We start from the raw sequence: 14,517 nt of genomic DNA on the forward strand, positions 1-14,517 counted from the left end.
AATTTCCCCAATTTTCTCAACAAGTATGAAAGCACTTTAGAGGGGTCTTAATTTGAATTTCAGCCAGAGGGAAAGCACAAAAAGAAAAGTAATAGTGCAGTTACAGAGAAGTTAACACAAAAGTCAGATCAAATTCAGTAGAACAGTCAGCTAAAACAATGTGTGCAAACTCTATTCCTTTCCAGAATTCTTTGGGATTCAGGATTGATTTGTTTTGACTGGAGTTTATTTCTCAGCAAGAATGCATTTCATAGCAATTTTATTGTGCCATTCTATACACATTGCTTTAAAAGGAACTCTAACTAAAATTAGTGGAACATGTTAACAGGATTACAAAAGACTGCAGTTTTTGCTGAATAATGCAGATGTGTCAGTTGAGTTTCTAGAAGTTCTCTCTTGATAGTGTCAGATGTTTCAAATATCTGCTTAGCCTTGATCTCAAATCTGAACCAAAAACAATCCTAATCAACTACTGGTGTAATACATTCATTTTCCTCTGAGGCAATAATAGTAGGATGGAAAGATGCAAAACCAGCCAGTGCAGAGCTAAGGGTTTTTTTCTTGTTTTTTTTTTTATGCCATTGGCTTCTTCCACAGCTGAAAATTGCTCTGCTCATCTTTTAATCTTCCTCACACAAAAATAAGCAATAGTCACTCAGGATCAAAGGGACTTGGTATCAAAAAGCCATGGCTTCATTGATTTAATTTTAAAGCAAATGTGAGAATGGATCACTGTGGTTGGGAGGAAAGGGTGCTTAATTTTTCTTCTGCCAAAGTCCAGGTTGTATATCTTTATTGATCCCTCTCTCAAGCCCTACTGTGGAAAAAAATGCAAAATTGAAGGCATCTCACACAGGTCAGGGAAGTTTAAATTTTATATAACTGGAAACTACACTTGGATTATAATTTAATATGCAGCTATGTACCAAACCCCAAATTTGGGATTTTCTATATACTGTACTTAAAATTCATGAGAAATTGGATGTCTACTACTAACTGATATAGCTTATGATTTTAGTTGGTGATTTATATTGTGTTAACCACATACTCTTAACATGAAGCTTAAAAGTGACTCTTAGATTTTCCTGTTCCTATTAATACATTTATAGTTGCAAAGATATAAGGATATATTAAGAAATTCTATTTCCTATATTTTAGAACTCTTTACTTATTCATCTCACTGCTTGTACTTTACCCTTTTATTTTTTTGCATGTCTTTTATCATTCCTTGTTTATATTCTTCTTTAAAATGTTTAACATAATCAACTAAAATAACCTTTACTTGAAGGGTTGTCTAATTTCGATTCACTTTAATGGTATTTTAAAGCACACATACACGGAAGAACAAGACATGCTTTGAGGTTGCCCATTGATAGTTTGTTCTCGCACAACAAATTGAGTGGACCCAAGTAATCATCTGGTCAGGTTTTACTTACTGGTAGATGAGATAAATTATAGTAATTATTCTCCACTTATATCCCTAAACATCAATTGGAGTATGTCCATTTGATGGAATTGTATGCCCCCTTGTGTCCTCTTCTAGCAAATATTTACAATATTCTAATCTTGGGGGTAGGACACTAAATGGTTATGCTGAAAACTGCATAAGGGAAAACATGCACCGGTAGCTTAAAATCATATCCGCTCAGCAATAAATGCATGATTGCTTTAAAATATTAATGAGGGTTTTTTAAGATGAGTTATGGGTCTACCACAATACATACTGCATGTATTGACCCTAATGGAGAACCCCAACCGCAAAGTAATATTACAGTGTTCATTACCTTTTAAGATGAGCAGCCTTTCAATTGAACTTAATTCCTGACATACTTTATACACTGCTCAAAAAATAAAGGGAATACTCAAATAACACATCCTAGATCTGAATGAATGAAATATTCTCATTGAATACTTCGTTCTGTACAAAGATGAAAGTGCACAACAGCCTGTGAAATTGATTGTCAATCAGTGTTGCTTCCTAAATAGACAGTCTGATTTCACAGAAGTTTGATTTACTTGGAGTTATATTGTGTTGTTTAAGGATTCCCTTTATTTTTTTGAGCAGTGTATATAGGTACGTCTATGTACCTTCTTTAGCCACAATATATGAACAATTTGTCATTGTCTTCTTCTGATATCCCTGCCCCCCCAAAAAAATTTCTAGTGTAGTGTACAGATTTTCATAGTCTTCCATCTACATAGATCATCTTCTACCACATACCTCCCATCGACCAGTAAGGTCCTACAGGGTTGGTCTTCTTCGGGTCCCGAGGGCTAAACAGTGTTGGCTGGCAGGACCGTGGGGGAGAGCCTTCTCTGTGGTGGCTCCAACTCTCTGGAATCAGCTACGTCTTGAGATCCACACTACCCCCATCTTATTGGCCTCCCGGAAAGCTATAAAGATCTGGCTTTTCTGACAGGCCTGGGGCCATTGACCTCAGGGGGATGACTAGTGAGGTTGGCCCATGAATGTATGGATGGCTGCAATTATTTTAAATTGAAATGTTTTTATACTGATTCATGTTTGTTTTTGTTGTGAGCTGCCCTGAGTCCCTAGGGAGTTGGGCAGCATAGAATAATAAAACAAAGCAAAACAAAACAAAACAAAACACAGTATTAAGCAAACCCAGCTCTGGTTATAATCACACTTTAGATATATGGAACATGGAATAAGAACCATTAAACACTTCCTTCTGAATGACCACGTATACAATTGTACAAATTCATACTCTTCATTATCAGCATACAGGCGGTCCTCAACCTACGACCACAATTGAGCCCAAAATGTATGTTGCTAAATGAGAAATTTGTTAAGTGAGATTTGCCCCATTTTACAGCTTTTCTTGACACAGTGAATTCCTGCATTAGTTCCTAAATTAGGAACAGAGTTATTAAGTGAATCATTGCATTTGCTAAGTGAATATGGCTTCTCCATTGACCTCTTGGCAGAAGGTTGCAAAAGGGGATCAAACGGTTCTGGGATACTACAACCATTGTTAAGTGTGAGTCAGTTGTCAAGCATCCAAATGTAAATCCTGTGATCATGGGCATGCTGCAAAGTTCAATTCAATTCAATTCAATTCAATTTATTAGATTTGTATGCCGCCCCTCTCCGAAGACTCGGTCATAAGTGTGTGAAAAATAGTTCTAAGTCACATTTCAGTGCCATTGTAACTTTGAACGGTCACTAAATGATTCGTTGTAAGTCCAAGGCTACCTGTAATGTGGCAATGCAGCACAAGAGTAGCTGATCATTGTGATACCATGCCCTCCTGTTGTGTGTGACCGCTCCTTAACTTTTCATCTTCACACACTATATTAGAGGTCTTCAAACGTGGCAACTTTAAGACTTGTGGACTTCAACTCCCAGAATTCTCCAGCCAGCTATGCTGGCTGGAGAATTCTGGGAGTTGAAGTCCACATGTCTTAAAGTTGCTAAGTTTGAGGACCCCTGCACTATACTATAGATGTTAAACTAGATTGTGTCACATGATGTACCTCAACATTTTTTTGTCTTTGTGGAGTGAGGATGGGTGTGGCCTGTGTGTGATGCACCTGGCCTGTGGGCCGCCAGTTTGACACCTCTGATCTATACACATTCCCACAATAGTTGTGAAGCAATTGTATGCGTCATTTAAATAGCAGGGCAGAAAGGGACCCAAGAAAACACCGCTGGGGTGTATGCCCACCTAACTTCGTAGGCTTCATTTTGGGTCTCTTCTCTTCTAATCACAGCTTGAAGGAGGATTTGGGAAATCGTCAATTAGAGGCACAGAGCAATACCTCCTAGTAGTAGAGGAAACCCCGTTTCTTCACCAATAAGCAAGTGCAATCTCGACTCTCCAATTTTTCCCGTCTCCATGCAATTGCTATTAACAATGCTTGAGATTCTGGTCTCCCTATTAAAACACTGATAGCGTTCCTATCAATTCCCACGTGTATATTTATGTAGGAGTCTCTATAGGTAGCTGCAGAATGTAAAGAAGCGATCCCAGAAAACTCATAGCAAGATGTGGGATTGAAAGGACGAAGTGCTGTAGAAGGCATGCAGTGCTCCAGGTGGGGGATTCCTCCGAAAGGTATCATGAACAGAGTCCTCAGTCCTGGTGGGACCAACAAGTATAACAGTTTCTCCAGTGTACTGTCTGTAGGCTATTGTCTATTATTGCAATGATATCGCAAACCTCCTTGCCTTTCGGAAACTCCTTAAAACCCACCTCTGCAGTCAGGCATGGGGGAATTGAAACATCTCCCCCTTGTCAATGTAGTTTCTGTGTATGATTCGATTGTGTGCTTGCTTTTTATATATTGGGGTTTCTTTTGGATTTTTTAACCTAAAACTGTAATTTAGATTGCTAAATATTAGATTTGTTACTATGTATTGTTTTTTATCATTGTTGTGAGCCGCCCCGAGTCTACGGAGAGGGGCGGCATATAAATCCAATAAATCTAATCTAATCTAATCTAATCTAAACCTATCTTGTCAATAAAGCATATCATTCTTCTGCCTTGTTTAAGTATAAAAGTCACTTGTGCTACTCTAGGGCTGTGATGGCGAACTTATGGAATGGGTGCCACAGGTTGTTGCCCTAGCTTAGCTCCAGCACACATGTGTGCTGATTTTTGGATCGCACTGAGGCTCTAGGAGGGCATTTTTGGCTTCCAGAGGGCCTCCAGGGGGATGAGGGAGGGCGTTTTTGTCCTCCCCAGGCTCCAGGGAAGCCTCTGGAACCTGGGGAGGGTGAAAAATGGGCCTACTGGGCCCACCAGGAGTTTGTTTGCTTATTTATTTATTTGATTTTTTTTAATGCCGCCCTTCTCCTTAGACTCAGGGCGGCTTACAGCATGTTAGCAATAGCACTTTTTAACAGAGGCAGCATATTGCCCCCACAATGCGGGTCCTCATTTTACCCACCTCGGAAGGATGGAAGGCTGCTTCAACCTTGAGCCGGTGATGAGATTTGAACCGCTGACCTACATATCTACAGTCAGCTTCAGTGGCCTGCAGTACAGCACTCTACCTGCTGCGCCACCCCAGCTCTTGGGAAATGGGCTGTTTCTGGCCTCCGGGGGGCAGGGTAGGCAATTTTCACCCACCCAAGGCACTGAATTATGGGTATGAACACTCGCCCAGGCACAATAGTGTGTGCGCATGTGCTTTTGGCACCTGGGGCGGGGGGAAATTCAGCACCACTGATCTAGGGTAAAGGTTACTTACTTATTCAGCTCTATTTTTCTAGCTAATAGCAAAAGGTTAAGCTAGCAATCATATGCTCACCTGCTTGCTTATATGATCTATCTGTATTCTGTATATTAACCTGTTACTAGTTAACTATCTTTGGGGTAAGTCAATCATTGTAATTGTATACACAATAATTTTGTTATAGAAAGTAAACTGCAGGTCCAAGGAACAGAGAGCTTCTGAAATACAAGGCAGCTCTGCTCATCCCCAGAGAGATATTTCCAACCTGGACAAAGCGTTGCCCAAGAAATCATGTCTCTGTGTCTGTGATCTCTACACTGTCTCCATGTCATGGCACTGCATATTTGCAGAGAGTCACAGTGGAGGGAATGGGCCAGTCTGCAACCCTGTTCAAAGCTCTGATCTAGGAGGGCACTGATTTACAAAGTATGTTGAAATGTACGCACTTTCCTCCCATGCCAGAGTGACACAAACATGCTGCAGTAATCTCGTTTCTGATGTGTCTTCACGTGGCTTTATCCCATCATCAGCCCATCCCTGAGGCAGCCTTAGGTCCTCCTTAGTTGTTGTTGTTATTATTATTTATTAGATTTGTATGCCGCCCCTCTCCGCAGACTCGGGTTGTTTTCCCCATTGTCCCAAAAATATATAGTACGATCTGATGCACTTCCCCAATCATTCTTTGGCAGAAAGGTGATGCTTTAGGTAGAGGGTAGGATCAGCACTATGCACCCTCTTGGTGTGGGGCTACTTCCTTCCTTAAACATCCTGGGACTTTGACTAAGAATGACTTTCTGATTTGGGCAGCTGATAGTCCAGTTTTTTTCCCAACCAGCTCAAACACTGAGCCATTCTTCAGATCAGAAACTTGGATTTGCACCTAAACACAGGTGAGTAGTATTTGTTTTTTGGGGGTGGCTGGAGAGAGACCATTTTTTCCTCCATGGTGCTTCTTCACTTCCCATCACCAATATGACACACAGACACAAGTGACAGCTTTTATTTGGTCTAAAGAATGTGGATTTAGTGCTTTTCTGGATATCAACTGATAATAGCCTTTTTTCCCTGACATGAGTTTTAGTACTATTCCAGAACAACACCATTACTCTCCAGAAGAACTTATATTAGCTGTTAGCTGGGCTTTCTTTGAATCTGTGCTCTTGTACAAAATAAGGACTTTTGATCAATGGATAAACCTTCCAGTAGAAATTCACTTTCTCCCCAGTGGTTGCTGAAGATTTTCCTAATGATGTTTGATGGGAGGAGAGGGGAGAGGAGGGGAGGGAGGCCAAGCTGGGGAATCCAGTAATCCCTTTCCTTAGCATGATCTGTACAACAGGATAGAGATCTCCATTGGGGGCAGAACATTTTTGATCAGTACAGTTTTCAAGGACTGATGACAGGCACTTTAACTGGGCTTTGGGGAAGAACCCTTCAGGAGACTGAACGACAGAACAACAGCAGAATATTAAGCTCCCTCTACAGGCAATACCCACAACTATTTAATTCAGTTTCTTGTTTCAACATCTTTTGTGTCACTTCTACAAAAGTTAAAACTGTAGGGAGAATTCTAACTGTAAAACCAAGCTCTGCCAAACACCATACCAAACAGTAGGATTATCCGTGCGTGCATATAGCAATAGCATTTAGATTTATATACCGCTTCATACTGCTTTTACAGCAGTTTACAGAATCAGTGTATTACCGCCAACAATCTGGGTCCTTATTTTACCCACCTCGGAAGGCTGAGTCAACCTTGAGCTGGTGGTGAGATTTGAACTGCTGAACTACAGCTAGCAGTTAGCTGAAATAGCCTGCAGTGCTGCACTCTAACCACTGCGTCATCCCGGCTCTATCACAATGAGGAGCATAATAGACTTGGTTGCTAGGGCAGCATAAACATGTGTTATTATCCTTGTTTCAGACTGATAAACAAGATTCCTAGCGGCCACAAGAAGGAAGGGATTTGCTTCAGAATTTTGAGATGAAATATGTAGGCTACTTATTACCATGCAAAATTTGAGAGTCTTTCATAAGGATTCTTCATGAGACTGCAAAAGCCCTCTGGGTAGGCAAATAAGGTGGAATTGGAAGGCAACCTGCAGCCCATTAGCCTTTCTGTCTTTTTTTTCCTGAGCTCAGTGTAAAGTGCATTAGAATTTAGAGCAGTGGTTCTCAATCTGGAGATTGGGACCCCTTTGGAGGGGTTGAATGACCATTTCACAGGGGTCATCTAAGACCACGGGAAAAGACAAATTTCTCATGGTATTAGGAACTAACGCTTCTATTCTGGTGCCTTGGAACATATTTTTACAATCCAACCAATCAGGCGTTTACAGTGGGGGGGGGGTCCCTCTGACCTTCCTGCCAATCAGCTTAAAGCTCTGTTGGGAGAATTGGTGCTAGACTTGGATTGGGGGTCACCACAACATAAGGAACTATATTAAGGGGTTGTGGCATTAGAAAGGGTTGAGAACCACTGATTTAGAGGCTATATATTAACATTTTATAGATTTGAAAACTATTGATAATTTTGTGGTATGACCTGCTGTTAATTATTCTTAATAAGTGAAGGTTGACTCACCTGTTAATTAAACTTAAATTTCATTATTAATATTGTGTAATAATATTGATCATTTGTTTGGAGAGGCTGCATACAAGCCCAACTCCCACATCTGCAGTCATTTCATGTATCTATTTATGTTCTGCAAAACCATTGCCGGCGTTGTTGCTAAAACATTTTTGGTCTTTTGATATCTTTGCTTGCATTTTGAGGGCTATAATGTCTCCTTTTGTAGCAACAAATAAGATAATTTCACTGGCATTCAGGGTAACTAAAGCTTTGGCACAGTTAGTTGGAAGCAAGCCCCGCCATGTATAGAGACAATTTGAACTAGTCATTGTATCTAGTTGAAGGAAAGAAATTGTGGGGTTTAAGCGAAGTCATTTTTCATCCAGCTTTCTGCCTGGCAGCTAGGAAGCCATCTATGGTTTACAATACATCCAAATAACTTAAGTACTGGGTTGCAACTCCTCGCTTTGTTTTAGCACCGGTTTTTGCCACTGCCTTTGTTCTACAATTCTCATTAGCCCTAGCCAGCATGAGGAGGGAGTATAGATTATGGGACTTACGATCTATAATATATAGATGAATCCACCTTGGGAAAGGTTGGCTTGTAACAAGATGGAATGCCATCTAGCTCACCTCTGTGGTTTTCTGTTGCAACTAATGAAGGTATTAAGATGGTAACCTAGGTAACCAGATGGGCCCTTTGAATCTATAACATTACCTTTATCTTTGCTGGCAGTTGTTCACTTTTTATTCCTTTTTCCATTAATGTAGGTAATGATTTTCCTGGCTCTATTGTTACATCCCCAAAAGTTTACTGGTCTGACCCAGGGTGTTTTGTTTTGTTTTTTTGGCTGATTGTTACAATTTCAAGATGCAGAGCGAAGGGAAAAAGAAATCCAGTTAAGCTATTCTTTCTGCTTCTTGCCTGCATCTGTGAGTTATCACAGATAAATTAGCCAGTGCTTACTGATGTAAAGAGAATTGGGAATACTAGCAATTGCATTACACAAAGGTGAATTAAATACAGCCTTGGCATACATTGTGCTGTTTTTGTTTTGTCATTCTTCTTGCAAGAGGCATTCTGCAACTGTGGTAGCTTCCTGGTAGCTACAAAAAGTGAAATCCGAATTAAAAATTTTGCACACAAAAAATGTCATTTAATTACCGGTAGTCATTATTCCTCAATTTCATCTTAATACTCTCGTAATGGTTTTTAAATTATTTAGGAAGCCTGGAATTTCTCAGGGTGTAACATTAATGAGTAACATGCAGAGGTATCATGGCACATTAGTTAGCAATGAAAGCCTTAGTTAAAAAAGCTGGACATTTTTAATGCTAACAGACCAAATGGGCTGTTTGGAAATCTCATCCAAAAAAATCCAGAATTGACTTTTTCTACTAGTTGCTTTGAATATAAAATGATTATATTTGTTCATCTTTTCCTACACTTACTTGAGAAACAATTGTTCATCAAGAAAAAGATCTGTATTTTCTTTGCTATAAATTTAGGAATCAGAGAATATGCACATTACATTAAAATATCAGATCCACAATAGTCTTTCCTAACAAACATGTACATATCTCATTAGAATTATGACATTTCTAGATTTGGGGAAATATAAAATATATATATTAATTTAAGTCAAATGTGACTAGACTTGCTTGCATATTGCTTTTTCTAGCAATTATAATTGGAAAGACAAAATTATCTGCCCTTATGGAATACAGGTACTATAAAAACTCACCTTTTTGTTCTGTATTAATCAAATTTGGCAGAAGAATGGAAAATGGTGCCGTCTAGCCTCTACACATCAGTGTGCCCTTCAGACTCAGAAATACTAGTTAATCAAGGGCAAAGTTTAATCTGTGATTAAAGCTTACCTTGATTACTCTGCCAATTATATTGATTAAATTACATTGATTAAATAGATGCTGCAAGAGGTATAAGCCCAACCTATTCTTGTTTTTATATGTATCTTTTTTTAAACCAGTAAAAAGAAACAATATTTAGCCTAGTAAATTCTTTGCAGCAATAACTGGGGTATCTAACTGGGATCTATGACAAGCATACAGGTATATCTAGCAGTAGGTTCATCTTCTCCTTGCCCTACTTATTTTCTTCGCAGCTCGCTATTTACTACAAAGGGTCTAAAACCCAATGTTTTAAAACGTCTAGCTCAAGAGATCTCAAGATAGAAGAAGGAATGGTAGAAATGCATGGAGCATTTGTCTCAGCAAGAAAACACACAACGTGATAATTCTACCTTCCGAGAGAGGTTACAGATGCTCCATATCTATTGTTAAACAAAGACACCTCCCTCCTCCTCCTTTAAGAACAAAAACAAACAAAAACACACATTGCCAACAAGACACAGAGAAAACCAGGTTAGTTTCCTGAAATCTGATCAAACTCCAATTTGTCTAATATTATCAGTTTTGATTGGGAGCAACTTTTTGTAGTCTCAGACAAACTTTCCTGTCATATTTTCTCTATATATGCACACACACACACACACACACACATATATATTTACTGGAGGTATCAGTGATTGAACCTGCAATGGTTCTACCCTGATTTAGTTTTTCTGCTCTATATTGTAGAATTCCCCAGAGGAATTGGCAAAAGGAACATTCATTTCTTAAGAGATGTTTTCTAACTTTCTGGCAGGAGTTCTATGACAACGTACATGAGATAAATTTTCCCAACCATGTCTTCCCCATCACCAGTCCAAGCAAATTCCAATTTTATCATTTATTTATCATTTTATAATTCTGTTTATATATATACATATTTATATATATATATAAAAAGCTATCAAGAGAGAAAGTTAGATCGCAACAGGCCTGACAAAAGAGAAGAATACATAGGGCAGGGAGGATGGGTGGATGGAAATAGCATCATGGTTCAGGAGAAAGAGGACTATTTAAAATACTTTTTTCTTTTTTTCCTCTCTCTTTTTAATTCCAAGCCACCTTAATAGACCCACTAAAAGACTTCAAAAACACCAGTCCTAAGACATCTAAAACAAACTCAAGCACAAGGGCTGGAGATATTTACAGAGAGGGAAAAGGCGGGAACGATTTTGTGTAGGGCTGCTCAAAACACAAGAGTACTTTTATTATCTTTTATTGTTATTTTAAAAAACTTTGTATGCAAAAAAAGCAAGGATTCATTTCATCCCCGACAAGCAAGAGAAAAAATAGTCGTCATTACAATAGACAGAGGTGGAAATGGGGTAAGGGTTGATTCAGTGAACAAGAAGCCACTTTTTGAAAGACAAGAGTGTGTCGCAAGGCAGCTGTGTGAGATGCATTCAAGAAGCAAGAGGGGGTCTTGGGTGGTTCTTTTTTTTTTTCTTCCTGCTGTTTGAGAGGAGAGTTGGAGAGTTAAGACAGAGGGGAGAGAAAGAGGAGGTTGTCAAATGGTGGGATCTGGCCCAGTGGAAAGAACTGGGTTTTGATCGCCCCATGAAAGAGGGAAGGTGAGTTAACATGACAGACAAGACAAAGGGATCCTTCTAAGTGGGCTGTTCAGCACCAGGAGACCAGGCCTGGCAGCAGTTCTCAAACTGTCTTTCTAGGATACCTTGAGATCTCTTGGCAATTGATCAGAGGATCATGGAGGGCTGTGGTAGATAAGTATACTATTTTAATGGCAGGTATGGAGTCAAATTAGGTGAGGTAAAAAGGATGTTTAATAAGACCAACTGGTCAATAGCTTCCATGAAGGCAAAAATAGGCCTCAACTTCCATGACAGAAAAATGGGAATTTCTTAAGTGGACGAGCAGACATGGAAAAGGTTTTCCTCAAGGTAAAAAGCTTGAAAGCCACAATTTTGAGAGAACTGCTGCCCTGGCAAGGCCTGATTTAGAAAATGAGCAACAAAGGGAAGAAAGAGTGACTGACAGATTAGCAGAGAGGTAATCAGAAGATTTGGCTGGAGCACCCCTTCCCTTCTAAAAGAGACATCAGGAGACCATCCTTAGCTGAATCCTTGAGAAGGTGGTAAATGGCAAAAATTGAAAGGCCCAGACCCTTCCTGACTTTCAGCCCATTGGTATTCCTTCCTTATGCATAGCCACGACTTCTGGCTTCTAGCTCTTTCTAATCACCCTTCCTCTCAGAGGCGGAGAAAGGATTCCCTGTTTTTTGGTTCCCAATTCTTCCAGGTCACCTTCTGTTTTTGTCTCCTGTCCTGATCTGGGTTGGGATTAGACATTGCAGCACCATCTAACATCCCCTTCTTGAAGAAGAATGAACGTTTGAAGATCTTGAGAAGGTGGGGGGGGGGGGGTCATCTGCACTTTTGGCAATTTTGAACCTTGATTCCCTCCCCTTCTTATGAAGCCCTGGGCTTCATCAATAAACGCATCCCTTGGATCATGTCATATGCCCTTCCCCTCCTCCCTCCCTCCCTTCCTCTTCCCTTCCCACCACACAAAACATGGACATAGTTTGGCTGAAGGATAACTGGTTGCGGGGGAAAGTGTGGAAATGAGATACTTTTTAGGTGGATTATTTGAGGAATCCCCTGATTTTCTAACCCTCCCTGATTAGGGGATTTTTTTTGGGTAGGGTTAGACAGTAAACAAAGGGTAGATTCCACCAATTACTATTTCCATTCGAAGAACATTGATTCTTTGATTCTTTGCCTGGGTGAGGTGATTAACCCTGTGCTCACCTCCCCTGCCCCCAGCAATCCATAGGGAAATCCTCTTCTCCAGGACTGGGGGCGGGGGGAGAATCCTTTGGGGAAAACGCCTCCACTTATTCCAGGGCAGTGACCATATTGGTAGGACTGGTAGCCCCAGAGCTGTCATTTCCACCTCCTTCTTTGCCTTTCTGGCCGCTGTACTGGCCAATGAAGGAGCCATCCTCATTGAACTGGACATCCACACTGTCCCCATAATCTGCCAAGCTATCATCACTCCCCAGAGCCTTGATGTCACCATTCAAGGAGGGTTGGCTGCTGGTGAAGGGTTTCTCCTCATTGTCACTGCAGGGGGGGAAAGAACAACAGTGAGAAAGGACATTAGAGTGGGAAGAATCATATCTTTATTTACAGCAGTGTTTCCCAACCTTGGCAACTTGGAGATATTTGGACTTCAACTCCCAGAATTTCCCAGCCGGCGAATGCTGGCTGGGGAATTCTGGGAGCTGAAGTCCAGATATCTTCAAGTTGCCAAGGTTGGGAAACACTGATTTACAGCAAAAGAAATTCAAAAGTTAGACCAGTAATCTGAAACCCTGCTGTTACTTTGGACTAAACAGTTCCAAATCCACAGCAGGGTTGATTTGGAAGATCCATGTTGCTTGGAGCTTTTAGGGGTTGCAGTCCATAAGATCTAGCAAGCACTAAGCTGGCAATCCTGATAAAAGCCACAACATGCTAAGAGAATATAATATAGTAGTACAGAGGGAAGCGTAGTAGTATTATCTATCTGCACATATAAGCAACATGTATGGGGGAACATGCATATGAACTCATGCCAGTTTACATTCCATAAGGGGGCTTCATACAATCTCAGGATGACTGGAGGGGAAACTCCAGCTGCCTTCATGGAAGACCAGAGTTTGTCGTTCACACCAAAATGACATTGTCACAGCATGACAAATGAAATGCCCATCTTTAGGCAGAAGGTTATTAAGTATCTGATGGGGCTTAAATCACGCAGAAGTCATCCCATATAAACAGGGGTGAAATTCAAAATATTTCCTTCCGGTTCCTTGTTTGTGGCTTGGTGGGCATGGCAGGGGGAAGGTTACTGCAAAATCTCCATTCCCTCTCGACTCCAGGGGAAGGTTACTGCAAAATCCCTATTTTCTCCCAATCAGCTGGGACTCGGGAGGCAGAGAATAGATGGGGGTGGGACCAGTTATAGGTGGTATTTACACCTTCTTTGAACTACTCAAAATTCCTGTGACTGATTCTCCAGAATCTGTCAGAACCTGGTGAATTTCACCCCTGCATCTTTTTCATAGCTGGTGAAGCCATCAGTCCATCTGGATCATTCCCTTCAGGAGGCCAGAACACAAGACCCTGGTTGCTTCTCCATTAAAATACATGCTAAGAATCTTTCAGTGGGCAGCATGCTGTCAATCTCCTTTGGAATGCAAAAAAAAAATGGCCTTCAAGACAAGGTTTCCTCAAATCAAGGAACAAACCAAATTTTGGGTGACATGTCAGAGGCCACACTGTAAATACTAAAGTAGGCAGAGCCAAGGCCCATTTTAGAAGAAGAATTCATGAGTTTTAAAGATACTTAAGAGTCAAAGAACCTGCCCCCCATCCACTTCCAGGTGACAAGTTCCATACAATTAGCTTCATTTTCCCTGAGGAGAATTCCAAAAAATCCCACAAGACCTCATTCAGCCCTGGGTCACATTTTGTGTACACCTGCTTTGAGAGGATGGGATGCTAAAGCAGTGTTTCCCAACCTTGGTGACTTGAAGATATTTGGACTTCAACTCCCAGAATTCCCCAGCCAGCAAATGCTGGCTGGGGAATTCTGGGAGTTGAAGTCCAAATATCTTCAAGTTGCCAAGGTTGGGAAACACTGTGCTAAAGCACAAGCTGTATTTAGTATACCAGAGTTGTCATTTATTTTTGTTTTGGAGCCCCAGTACTGACTAATGAATGAGCTATCCTCATTAAGAGGACATCCATGTTGTCCTAGTCTGGCAAACTGTCATTCCCTCCTTGATGTCACTCCCCCAAGGGAGGGCTGGCTGCTTGTGAAA

At 40.7% G+C, this 14,517-nt stretch overlaps 1 protein-coding gene across 3 annotated transcripts in view; it reads right to left on the reverse strand.

Annotated features, from left to right (window-relative positions):
• Positions 1-10,856: 10,856 nt before the first annotated feature.
• Positions 10,857-14,517, reverse strand: part of L1CAM (L1 cell adhesion molecule) — an 86,893-nt gene continuing 83,232 nt past the window's right edge. For all 3 annotated transcript variants that reach the window (XM_070741374.1, XM_070741372.1, XM_070741371.1), the window contains one exon: positions 10,857-12,772. In XM_070741374.1, the coding sequence (XP_070597475.1) occupies positions 12,544-12,772 (229 nt within the window). In that variant the 3' untranslated portion in view covers positions 10,857-12,543. The remainder of the gene's footprint in view (positions 12,773-14,517) is intronic.

The sequence above is a fragment of the Erythrolamprus reginae genome, chromosome 2 (assembly GCF_031021105.1).
Source record: "Erythrolamprus reginae isolate rEryReg1 chromosome 2, rEryReg1.hap1, whole genome shotgun sequence".
Taxonomy (NCBI): Eukaryota; Metazoa; Chordata; class Lepidosauria; order Squamata; family Dipsadidae; genus Erythrolamprus; species Erythrolamprus reginae.